We start from the raw sequence: 14,245 nt of genomic DNA, 5'->3' as shown, positions 1-14,245 counted from the left end.
TGAAACTATGAATAGACCAATAACAAGGTCAGAAGTCGAGGCAGCAATTAAGAGCCTACCACTCAAAAAAAGCCCAGGTCCAGACGGGTTCACAGCCGAATTCTACCAGACACACAAAGAGGAGCTGGTACCATTCCTTCTAAAACTATTCCAAACAATACAAAAAGAGGGAATCCTTCCCAAATCATTTTATGAGACCAACATCATTCTGATACCAAAACCCGGCAGAGACCCAACAAGAAAAGAAAACTTCAGGCCAATATCCATGATGAACATAGATGCAAAAATCTTCAATAAAATATTGGCAAGCAGATTGCAACAGCACATCAAAAAACTTATTCATCATGATCAAGTAGGATTCATCCCGGGGATGCAACTCTGGTTCAACATACACAAGTCTATCAACGTAATTCACCACATACACAGAACCAAAAACAAAAACCACATGATTATCTCAATTGACGCAGAGAAAAAATTTGACAAAATTCAACAGCCCTTTATGCTAAAAAAACCCTCAATAAACTCGGTATCGAGGGAAGGTATCTCAAAGTGATAAAAGCTATTTATGACAAACCAACAGCCAATATCATACTGAATGGGCAAAAACTGGAAGCATTCCCTTTGAAATCTGGCACTAGACAAGGATGCCCTCTTTCACCACTCCTATTCAATATAGTACTGGAAGTTCTAGCCAGAGCAATCAGGCAAGAAAAAGAAATAAAGGGTATTCACATAGGAAAGGTGGAAGCCAAATTGTCTCTATTTGTAGACGACATGATAGTATACCTAGAAGACCCCATCACCTCAGCCCAAAAACTCCTGAAACTGATAAGCAACTTCAGCAAACTCTCAAGATATAAAATCAATGTGCAAAATTCACAAGCATTCGTCTACACCAATAACAGACTTAAAGAAAGCCAAATCAAGAACGAAATGCCATTCACAATTGCTACAAAAAGAATAAAATACCTAGGAATACACCTCACAAAAAATGTAAGGGACCTCTTCAAGGCGAACTACAAACCACTGCTCAACGAAATCAGAGAGGACACAAACAGATGGAGAAACATTCCATGTTCATGGTTAGGAAGAATTAATATCGTGAAAATGGCTACACTGCCCAAAGTAATTTACAGAATCAACGCTAACCCCATCAAGCTACCATTGACTTTCTTCACAGAACTGGAAAAAACCACCATGAACTTCATATGGAACCAAAAGAGAGCCCACATACCCAAGTCAATTCTAAGCAAAAACAACACAGCAGGGGGCATCACACTACCGGATTTCAAACTATACTCAAGGCTACAGTAATCAAAACAGCATGGTACTGGTACCAAAACAGAGATATAGACCAATGGAACAAAACAGAGGCACCAGAGGCAACACAACATATCTACAACTATACAATCTTTGATAAACCTGACAAAAGCAAGGGGGAAAGGATTCCCTGTTTAACAAATGGTGTTGGGAAAACTGGCTAGCCATGTGCAGAAAGCAGAAACTGGACCCCTTCCTGACACCTTACACTAAAATTAACTCCAGATGGATTAAAGACTTAAACATAAGACCTGGCACCATAAAAACCCTAGAAGGAAATCTAGGCAAAACTATCCAGGACGTAGGAGTAGGCAAGGACTTCATGAACAAAACACCAAAAGCATTGGCAACAAAAGCCAAAATAGACAAATGGGACCTAATCAAACTCCACAGCTTCGGCACGGCAAAAGAAACAGTCACTAGAGTGAATCGGCAACCAACAGAATGGGAAAACATGTTTGCAGTTTACCCATCTGACAAAGGGCTGATATCCAGAATTTACAAAGAACTCAAACAGATTTACAGAAAAAAACAAACAAGCCCATTAAAAAGTGGACAAAGGATATGAACAGACACTTTACGAAAGAAGACATATATGAGGCCAACAATCATATGAAAAAATGCTCATCGTCACTGGTCATCAGAGAGATGCAAATCAAAACCACATTGAGATACCATCTCACGCCAGTTAGAATGGCGATCATTAAAAAGTCTGGAGACAACAGATGCTGGAGAGGATGTGGAGAAAAAGGAACACTTTTACACTGTTGGTGGGAGTGTAAATTAGTTCAACCATTGTGGAAGACAGTGTGGCGATTCCTCAAGGCCTTAGAAATAGAAATTCCATTTGACCCAGCAATCCCATTACTGGGTATATATCCAAAAGACTATAAATCGTTCTACTATAAGGACACATGTACACGAATGTTCACTGCAGCACTGTTTACAATAGCAAAGACCTGGAATCAACCCAAATGCCCATTGATGATAGACTGGATTGGAAAAATGTGGCACATATACACCATGGAATATTATGCAGCAATCAGAAATGATGAGTTTGTGTCGTTTGTAGGGACATGGATGAATCTGGAGAACGTCATCCTCAGCAAACTGACACAAGAACAGAAAATGAAACACCGCATATTCTCACTCATAGGCGGGTGATGAAAAATGAGAACACATGGACACAGAAAGGGGAGCACTAAACACTGGGGTCTATTGGGGGGAAAAGGGGAGGGCCAGTGGGAGGGGGTGGTGGGGAGGGATAGCCTGGGGAGAAATGCCAAATGTGAATGAAGGGGAGAAGGAAAACAAAGCACACTGCCATGTGTGTACCTACACAACTGTCTTGCATGCTCTGCTCATGTACCCCAAAACCTAAAATCCAATAAAAATTTTTTTAAAAAAGTAATACACTCAAGTGTTGTGAAGGAATGATTCCACTATTTCACAGAAGTAGCAAAAGAAAATACATTAAGCCTTTACATGGAAACAATTTTCAATAGTCACTGTGGTAGAGATTGCTAGAGGTCTCTCAGTATGGATTCTTTTCTTTTTCTACAGTAATAGGAACCCTGATTTTTTGGCTACTATACAAATAAATAGAATAGGAATCAATTTTCAACCTCTGTTTAATCTAGAGGTTACTCTATATTTTAATTTTAACTAATAGAAAGTAGACAGTAAATGTTTTATACAACTTCTAAAAAGTGTCCTTAATAGAAAAGAGCATGCCTTTTTTCTTTTTTCCTTCCTTTCTTCCTTCTTACTAGCCAGAATGTAGATGTGCTATCTAGAACTAATCATCTTGGGTTACAAAGTTGCAATATTATAATGAGGAAGATAGAGAAGAACAGAATGAAGCTGAATTCTTCTTAGAGCTACCAAACCAAACCACAACAGCCCATGCTTATTTGAAAAATAAATATATATTTTGGTTAATAAATTACTATATTTGAGAGGTCATTTCCAGATATTCTTCATCTTAATAAATGCAATTTCTGTATCAGAAGACAGTAATAAGCAACTACTAAAATCAAAATAAATTATATGCTAGGTATGTTAAAGGATTTAATTCAGATGCCAAAATAATGTATTAAAGCCCTAAAGAATCTACTGAGGGAGGAAGATCCAAGATGGCCAATTAGGAGCAGCTCAGGATTGCAGCTCCCCGTGAAAGTGCAGAGGGTGAGTGGATGCCACATTTCCAGACGGATTTTTATTGCCCACAGACCAGGAGATTCCCAGGCAGAAAAGTCGCATGGGTAGCCAGGTCGGGGATGCAAGGCTGGTTCAACATATGCAAGTCTATAAATGTAATTCACCACATAAACAGAACCAAAAAAAAAACCACATGATTATCTCAATTGATGCAGAGATGGCCTTTGACAAAATTTAACAGCCCGTTACGCTAAAAACATCAATAAACTAGGTATTGACAGAACGTATCTCAAAATAATAAAAGCTATTTATGACAACCCCCCAGCCAGTACCATACTAAATGGGCAAAAACTGGAAGCATACTCTTTAAAATCTGGCACTAGAAAAGGATGCTCTCTTTCACCATTCCTTTTCAATATAGTACTGGAAGTTCTACGCAGAGCAATCAGGCAAAAAAAAAATAAAGAGTATTCAAATAAGAAAAAAAGAAGTCAAATTGTCTCTATTTGCAAATGACATAATTATATATCTAGAAGACCCCATCATCTCAGCCCAAAATCTCCTGACACTGATAAGCAACTTCAACAAAGTCTCAGGATACAAAATCAATGTGCAAAAATCACAAGCATTCCTATACATCAAAAACAAACTAAAAGAGAGCCAAATCAAGAACGACCTGCCATGCACAATTGCTACAAAGAGAATAAATTACGTAGCAATACAACTAACAAGGAACATAAAGGACCTCTGCAAGGAGAACTAAAAACCACTGCCCAACAAAATAAGAGAGGACACAAACAGATAAAGAAACATTCCATGTTCATGGTTAGAAGAAATCAGTATCGTGAAAATGACCATACTGCCCAAACTGATTTACAGATTCAACACTATCCCCATCAAGCTACCAATGACCTTCCTCATGGAACTGAAAAAAAAAAACACCTTAAGCTTCATATGAAACCCAAAGAGAGCCCGCATAGCCAAGCCAATTCTAAGCAAAAAGAACAAAGTGAAAAGCATCACACTACCGGACTTCGAACTATACTACAAGCCTACAGTAATCAAAACATCATGGTACTGGTACTAAAACGGAGATATAGACCAATGGAACAGAACAGAGGCCTCGGAGGAAACACAGTCATCTGGTCTTTGAGAAACCTGACAAAAACAACCAATGGAAAAAGGATTCCCTGCTTAATAAATGCTGTTCGGAAAACTGGATAGCCACGTGCAGAAAGCAGAAACTGGACCCCTTCCTGACACCTTAAACTAAAATTAACCCCGATGGATTAAAGACTTAAACATAAGACCTGGCACCATAAAAACCCTGGAAGAAAATCTAGGCAAAACCATTCAGGACCCAGGCGTAGGCAAGAGCTTCATGACGAAAAGACCAAAAGCATTGGCAACAAAAGCCAAAATAGACAAATGGGACCTAATCAAACTCCACAGCTTCTGTTCGGCAAAAGGAACAGTCATTAGAGTGAATCGGCAACCAACAGAATGGGAAAATTTTTTTAAAGTTTACCCATCTGACAAAGGGCTGATATCCAGAATCTACAAAGAACTCAAACAGATTTACAAGAAAAAAAAACAAGCCCAATTAAAAGTGGGCAAAGGATATGAACAGACACTTTACAAAAAAACATACGTGAGGTCAACAAAATATGAAAAAATACTCATCATTACTGGTCATTAGAAAAATGCAAATCAAAACTACACTGATATACTATCTCATGCCAGTTAGAATGGCGATCATTAAAAAATCTGGAGACCACAGATGCTAGAGAGAATGTGGAGAAATAACACATTTACACTGTCAGTGGGAGTGTAAATTAGTTCAGCCATTGTGGAAGACAGTGTGGCGATCCCTCAAGGACCTAGAAACAGAAATTCCATTTGATCCAGCAATCCCATTACTGGGTATATAGCCAAAGGATTGTAAATCGTTTTACTGTAAGGACAAATGCAACGAATGTTCATTACAGCACTGTTTACAACAGCAAAGACCTGGAACAAACCCAAATGCCCATCGATGATAGACTGGACAGGGAAAGTGTGGCACATAAACATCATGCACTATTATGCAGCCATCAAGAACAATGAGTTTGTGTCCTTTCTAGAGACATGGATGAACCTGGAAACCATCATTTTCAGCAAACTGACACAAGAACAGAAAATGAAATACCACATGTTCTCACTCATAGGTGGGTGTTGAACAAGGAGAACACATGGACACAGGGAGGGGAGCACTATACACTGGGTTCTGTTGGCAGAAATAGGAAAGAGATAGCATGGGGAGAAATGACAGATATAGGTGAAGGAGAGGAAGGCAGCAAATCATACTGCCACGTGTGTACCTATGAAACAACCTTGCATGTTCTTCACATGTACCCCAAAACCTAAAGTGGAATTAAAAAAAAGAATCTACTGAATCTACGTTTGTCTTCTGGCTGGGCATTCTCCAGTTCTATGACTTTGTACACATAGACTTTGTTTCCTTTCTAAGGCTCAGCTTCTAAACTGCAATGTAAAAATAATAGTAATAGTAGTGATAATTTTAAAAAGATAATGTGTTCATGACCAGTCTGGCCAACAGAATGAAACCCTGTCGCTATTAAAAATACAAAAATTAGCTGGATGTGGTAGTGCATGCCTGTAATCCCAGCTACTCAGGAGGCTGAAGGAGAAGAGTCACCTGAATCTGGGAAATGAAGATTGCAGTGAACCAATGTCGCAACACTATACTCCAGCCTGGGCGACAGAGCCAGACCCTGCTGCCAAAAAAAAAAAAGAAAAGATAATGTATGTAAAATGTAAAATATAAAGAATACATACAAGCATTAAATATATGCTAGATAGAAATCTTCAATATGAAATTAATAAATTCCTCAACTCTATTTTTAATGAATTAACATGAGTCATATGAAATGTATCACTCTTCAACAACAAAGCCCTCTTTTCAATTAATCAGATTTACTGCCAATGTGCTTGTCATCTTGAAGAATAAAGAAAAATTAAGGAGACTAATAGTGCATCTGTAAAATGGGTATAGTTCCCATTTCATATAGTTACTATGATTTAAGAATAATACCAATTTGTTAGGTTGTTTGTTAAAATTCTTGGTCTCAATTTTACAAAGTGTTAATGCATAATGTACATGTACCTATGTATTTACCACAAAGTATTTCACAAAGTATTTTCACTGCCCTTAAAATCCTCGGTGGTCTGTCTAGTCATCCATTCCCATTTACCCACCAACCCCTGGTAACCACTAATCTTTTTTTGATCTCTGTACATTTACCTTTAGCATTATTTTCTAAAGTTGTTAACTAATTTTCCCTGGGGATTTTATTTATTCTAATTTTTAAAAATTATTTTCCTTTATAAGCTCAACAAAGTATATTTAAAATATATGGCCTATTTCTTAAATGTTATTGACACATTTTATATAATCTAATATGCACAAAATATCACCATTTCAACATATAATCAATATAATAAATAATAATGGAATATTTTCCATTCGTTTATTTGTATGAAGTCTCAAAACTCCAGTATGTATTTTATACTTACAGCATATCTCACTTCAAATGCTAAATTTTCATAACAAATATTTGATTTATCTTTTAATTTCAATAAATTTGAAATTGAAAAGTGGATTAACATATAAAAGTTATTTCAAACATACCTAAAAGCTTTCCAAAAGCAAAAAAAAAAATGATTCTCCTTTAATATTCACATTCTCAGTAACAAAATTAGTTCATCTCTTTTAAAATAATTTTACTTTATAGATAATTTATTTTGCAGTTCTCGGTTTCAAAACTACAGCCAAATAAATTCAGACACTCTTATGTTAACTCTGTAGCATTAACATCGAATCCAAAAACAATTCTTGAAATTTAGGTTACAGTTTTTAGAGTCAATTTAGTTAACACTGTCAATCATAATTAAAATCTCATGCATAAATAATAGCATATAATAGCTATTCATAATATAATAGTATAATTCATGCTAAAAATGTAGAAAACTATTATTTATTTTTATTATAAAAAGTTTTTAGTTTTAAAAATAATTTTTGTGATCTTCTATGTCACAAATAAGCTATCTCTTTCCATGAAGCTTCAAATTTAACTTTGTTCATATGGAATGTGATATCAGGAAGAAAATGTTGATCACATTGACAATTTTTGTCCTAAATTAGTAAATATATGGCAAACATTCCTTTTTAAACTTCTGGTGTGTATGACTTTTTGATATTCACCAGAACTTGCCTAAAACATATAGAGAATTCCATATACTATTTATCCAGCTTCATCCATTGGTAAGATCTTACATATCCACAGTACACTGTCAAACCACAAAACTGACATTTTTGCAATATTATTAACTCCTTTACAAAGAAATCAAATGTGTAAATTCGAATAGCTATCACCACAATCAGAATTCAGAACTGTGCCATCACCATAAAGAAACTCATATTAAGCCTTAATAGTCACACGCTGACCTCATTCCCAACTCTTCGCAAAAACAAATCTGTCTCAATTGCTATAATTTTGTCACTTTGAGAATGTCATATAAATGGAATCACGGAATATGCAACCCTTTGAACTTACATTTTCTTAAGTAGCATCATGCCCTTGAGATCTATCACTCTAAGGTGCTGGATGTATTCATCATTTACTCCTATTAGTTTCCAAGTAGTATTCCATAGTTTATTCTTCTACATACCTACTGAAGGATATTTGGATTGTTTCTAGTTTGTGCTATTACAAATAAAGCTTCTATAAATATACATGTAAAAGCTATTATGTGAACAGAAGCTTTCAATTCTCTAGGATAAACACACAGAAATGTGATGGCTGGGTCATATGTTAAGTATATGTTTAACTTTATAAGAAAAGTCCAAATTTTTCTGAGTGGCTGTGCCATTTTTCACCAGTAATGTATGAGAGATCCAGATCCACATCCTTACTATCACTTGGTATTAGCAGTAATGTTTATTTCAGTATTTCTAACAGGTATATATAAGTATCTAATTTTATCAATTATTTGCATTACTCTATTGGCTAATGATATGAAAAATATATTCATGTGCTTACTGGCTAGCCACATAACCTCCTTGAACCTATTCAAGTATTTTAACCAATTCCTAATTGAGTTGTTGTATCACTGTTCCATTTACAAAGTTTCATAAATATTCTAAATATAAATCTTTTGATGGATATATAATTTTCAAATATTTTCCTTCAGTATATGACTTATATTTTCATCCTTTTAACAGGATCATTCAAGAGCAAAAATTTTGATTCTGATGAAGTCCAGTGTATTACCTTTTTACTTTATGGATCATTTCCTTTACTGCCATATCTCCACTTGAGTGAGACTAGGTCATGAATGTTTTCTCCTAAATCTTTCTTCTGAAAGTTTTATAGTTTCACATTTTACATTTGAACCTATATTCCACTTTGAGTTAACTCTTTATAAAAAGGATGAGATGGGGGGGTTTCAAGATGGTGCAGTAAGAACAACTCAGGATCGCAGCTCTCAGTGAATGGTCAGAGGGTGAGTCAAAGCCGCATTTCCAGACAGATCTTTGTTGCCCACAGAACGGGGAAAGTCCCAGGTCTAGCAAAGACATGGGAGGCAGGCACAGCCGGTTCGGCTGTTGCGGCCGCTTTGGTGGGTGCCACAGCGCAGGCACTCCCCAACAATCCACACAAAACACACACGGCCGGGCGCCCTGCTAAACTGGCAATATAAGATTTGAAAGGGCAGATTAGCATATCCATCTGATTAAACGGGACTTGGACAGTGAGCCAGACCAGGAGATTCCTGGGAAGTGGTGTTTGAGCCAGCGCAGTAGCTAGCTGCATGGGAAATCACACAGATCCCGGTGCTCTAAAAACGGGCGACCAAAACACCTGGGGGAGAGCCATCCGTTCAACTTAAAAAAAGAGACAAAGAAGGTCATTACATAATGGTAAAAGGATCAATACAACAAGAAGAGCTAACGATCCTAAACATATATGGACCCAATACAGGAGCACCCAGATACATAAGGCAAGTTCTTAATGACTTACAAAGAGACTTAGACTCCCACACAATAATAGTGGAAGACTTTAACACTCCACTGTCAATATTAGACAGATAAACCAAACAGAAAATTAACAAGGATATCCAGGGTTTGAACTGGGACCTGGAACAAGCAAACGTGATAGACATCTACAGAACTCTCCACCCCAAATCCACAGAATATATATTTTTCTCAGCACCACATCACACCTACTCTAAAATTGACCACATAATTGGAAGTAAAGCACTCCTCAGCAAATGCAAAACAACTGAAATCATAACAAACAGTCTCTAAGACCATAGTGCAATCAAGTTAGAACTCGGAATTCAGAAACCAACTCAGAAACTCATAGCTTCATGGAAACTGAAAAACTGGCTCTTGAATGTTGACTGGATAAACAATGAAATGAAGACAAAAATAAAGAAGATCTTCAAAACCAATGAGAACGAAGACACAACATGCCAGAATCTCTGGAGAACATTTAAAGCAGTCTCCAGAGGAAAATATATAGCAATAAGTGCCAATATGAGGAGAATAGAGCAATCCAAAATTGACACCCTATTGTCAAAATTGAAAGAGCTACAAGAGCAAGATCAAAAACCTCAAAACCTAGCAGAAGACAAGAAATAACAAAGATGAGAGCAGAACTGAAGGAGATAGAGACACAAACAACCCTACAAAACATCAATAAATCCAAGAGCTGGTTTTTTGCAAGGAGCAACAAAATAGACAGACCACTAGCCAGACTGATTAAAAATAAAAAAAGAGAGAACAACCAAATAGATGCAATAAAAAATGATAAAGGAAAAATCACCGCAGATTCCACAGAAATTCAAACCATCATCAGAGAATATTACAAACAACTCTATGCACATAAACTAGTAAACCTGGAAGAAATGGATAAATTCATGGACTCCTGTGTCCTCCCAAGCCTAAACCAGGAGGAAGCTAAAACTATGAATAGACCAATAACAAGGTCAGAAGTCGAGGCAGCAATTAAGAGCCTACCACACAAAAGAAGCCCAGGTCCAGATGGGTTCACAGCCGAATTCTACCAGACACACAAAGAGGAGCTGGTACCATTTATTCTGAAACTCCTCAAAATAATACAAAAAGAGGGAATCCTTCCCAAATCATTTTATGAGACCAACATCATCCTGATACCAATACCCGGCAGAGACTCAACAGGAAAAAAAAAACTTCAGGCCGATATCCATGATGAACATAGATGCAAAAATAAAATATTGGCAAGCCGATTGCAACAGCACATCCAAAAACTTATCCATCATGATCAAGTAAAATTCATCCCGGGGATGCAAGGCTGGTTCAACATACGCAAGTCTATCAACGTAATTCACCACATAAACAGAACCAAAAACAAAAATTATATGATTATCTCAATTGATGCAGAGAAGGCATTCCACAAAATTCAACAGCTCTTTATGCTAAAAACCCTAAATAAACTCAGTATCGATGGAATGTATCTCAAAGTAATAAAAGCTATTTACAATAAACCAACAGCCAATATCATACTGAATGGGCAAAAACTGGAAGCATTCCCTTTGAAATCCAGCACTAGACAAGGATGCCCTCTCTCACCACTCCTATTCAATATAGTACTGGAAGTTCTAGCCAGAGCAATCAGGCAAGAAAAAGAAATAAAGGGTATTTAAATAGGAAAGGTGGAAGCCAAACTGTCTCTATTTGCAGATGACATGATAATATATCTAGAAGACCCCATCGCCTCAGCCGAAAAACTCCTGAAACTGATAAGCAACTTCAGCAAACTCTCAAGATATAAAATCAATGTGCAAAAATCACAAGTATTACTCTACAAAAATAACAAACTTAAAGAGAGCCAAATCAAGAACAAACTGCCATTCACAATTGCTACACAAAGAATAAAATACCTAGGAATACAACTCACAAAAAACGTAAGAAAACCTCTTCAAGGAAAACTACAAAACACTGCTCAAGGAAATAAGAGAGGACACAAAAAGACAAAGAAACATTCCATGTTCATGGCTAGGAAGAATTAATATCGTGAAAATGGCTATACTGCCCAAAGTAATTTACAGAATCAATGCTATCCCCATCAAGCTAACATTGACTTTCTTCACAGAACTGAAAAAAACCACCATGAACCTCATATGGAACCAAAAGAGAGCCCGCATAGCCAAGTCAATTCTAAGCAAAAACAACACAGCGGGGGGCATCACACTACCGGATTTCAAACTATACTACAAGGCTACAGTAATCAAAACAGCATGGTACTGGTACCAAAACAGAGATATAGACCAATGGAACAAAACAGAGGCATCGGAGGCAACACAACATGTCTACAACCATACAATCTTTGATAAACCTGACAAAAACAAGCAATGGGGAAAGAATTCCCTGTTTAATAAATGGTGTTGGGAAAACTGGCTAGCCATGTGCAGAAAGCAGAAACTGGACCCCTTCCTGACACCTTACACTAAAATTAACTCCAGATGGATTAAAGACTTAAACTTAAGACCTAACACCATAAAAACCCTAGAAGAAAATCTAGGCAAAACCATCCAGGACATAGCAGTAGGCAAGGACTTCATGAACAAAACACCAAAAGCATTGGCAACAAAAGCCAAAATAGACAAATGGGACCTAATGAAACTCCACAGCTTCTGCATGACAAAATAAACAGTCACTAGAGTGAATCGGCAACCAACAGAATGGGAAAAAATGTTTGCAGTTTACCCATCTGACAAAAAGCTGATATCCAGAATTTACAAAGAACTCAAACAGATTTACAGGAAAAAAACAAAAGAGCCCATTCAAAAATGGGCAAAAAATATGAACAGACCCTTTTACAAAAGAAGACATATATGAGGCCAACAATCAGATGAAAAAATGTTCATCATCACTGGTCATTAGAGAAATGCAAATCAAAACCACATTGAGATACCATCTCATGACAGTTAGAATGGCGATCAATAAAAAATCTGGAGACAACAGATGCTGGAGAGGATGTGGAGAAAAAGGAACACTTTTACACTGTTGGTGGGAGTGTAAATTAGTTCAACCATTGTGGAAGACAGTGTGGCGATTCCTCAAGGCCTTAGAAATAGAAATTCCATTTGACCCAGCAATCCCATTACTGGGTATATATCCAAAAGACTATAAATCGTTCTACTATAAGGACACATGTACACGAATGTTCACTGCAGCACTGTTTACAATAGCAAAGACCTGGAATCAACCCAAATGCCCATTGATGATAGACTGGATTGGAAAAATGTGGCACATATACACCATGGAATATTATGCAGCAATCAGAAATGATGAGTTTGTGTCGTTTGTAGGGACATGGATGAATCTGGAGAATGTCATCCTCAGCAAACTGACACAAGAACAGAAAATGAAACACCGCATATTCTCACTCATAGGCGGGTGATGAAAAATGAGAACACATGGACACAGAAAGGGGAGCACTAAACACTGGGGTCTATTGGGGGGAAAAGAGGAGGGCCAGTGGGAGGGGGTGGTGGGGAGGGATAGCCTGGGGAGAAATGCCAAATATGGGTGAAGGGGAGAAGGAAAGAAAAGCACACTGCCATGTGTGTTCCTACGCAACTGTCTTGCATGCTCTGCTCATGTACCCCAAAACCTAAAATCCAATAAAAAATTTAAAAAAAAAAAGAAAAAATTATTCATGATATAATGACATATTATTAATATAATTACCGTTTTTTCTTTCATGAATGTTTGCATAGCATATATTTTTCTATCTTTAACCTTTAGCCTCCCTATAGCATCATATAGACAAACGAGTTTAAAGTGAGTTTCATATAGACAACAAATAGTTTTATTTTTCAATTCTGCTGAACTCAATATTGTAACTATTCATATATTAGGATCTAAGCCTGCCATTTTAGTATTTACTTTGTGCTTACTCCCTCTATTTTACCTGCCTCTCTTTCCCCTTTCTTATTTTTCTGTAGGTTACTTGAACATTTTTAGCATTCCATTTTAACTTATAGTACTTTTTATTATATCACCTTATGTAATATTTTAATGATTGCTCTAGACATTGCAATATACATGTGTAATTGCATAGCCTACCAATATGAACGTTTTGATACTTATAGTGCAATGTAGTTACTCTATCATAATTTATGTCCCTTTCCCTCTCCACTTTATAAAGGTTTTCTTTTCCTTTTTTTTGAGATGGAGTTTCACTTTTGTCACCCAGGCTGGAGTGCAATGGTGCCATCTCAGCTCATTGCAACCTCTGCCTTCCAAGTTCAAGTGATTCTCCTGTCTCAGCCTCCTGAGTAGCTGGGAATACAAGCATGTGCCACCACACCTGGCTAATTTTTCTATATTTAGTAGAGACAGCGTTTCCCCACATTGGTCAGGCTAGTCTTGAACTCCTGCAGTCAGGTGATCCGCCCGTCTCAGCCTCCCAAAGTGCTGGGATTACAGGTATGAGCCACTGCACCCGGCCAACAGTTTTCTCAAATATTAACTGAATATACACTGAGAACTAGATCATTATAATTTTTGCTTTGTATTATTAAACACAATTTAAAAGACTGTAGAGAGAATTAACCCTTTCCCTTGCTTTATTCATTCTTAATGTTCCAAGCATCCAGTTATCACTTCCTTTCTTTCTGAACAACCTCCTTTATAGTCAGTCACTCTTTTAGA

General features: G+C 36.9%; 1 protein-coding gene across 36 annotated transcripts in view; it reads right to left on the bottom strand.

Annotated features, from left to right (window-relative positions):
• DOCK3 (dedicator of cytokinesis 3) overlaps window positions 1-14,245 on the bottom strand; it is a 718,052-nt gene that overhangs the window by 410,181 nt on the left and 293,626 nt on the right. The window contains exon 6 of one of the 36 annotated variants that reach the window (XM_078351019.1): window positions 6,179-6,257. The exons of the other annotated variants lie outside the window; for them this stretch is intronic. Coding sequence (XP_078207145.1) covers window positions 6,179-6,257 — 79 coding nt within the window. The remainder of the gene's footprint in view (window positions 1-6,178; window positions 6,258-14,245) is intronic. 36 annotated transcript variants of the gene reach the window in all.

Source organism: Callithrix jacchus, chromosome 15, assembly GCF_049354715.1.
Source record: "Callithrix jacchus isolate 240 chromosome 15, calJac240_pri, whole genome shotgun sequence".
Classification (NCBI taxonomy): domain Eukaryota; kingdom Metazoa; phylum Chordata; class Mammalia; order Primates; family Cebidae; genus Callithrix; species Callithrix jacchus.
This window is presented reverse-complemented; position numbering and strand designations above follow the sequence as displayed.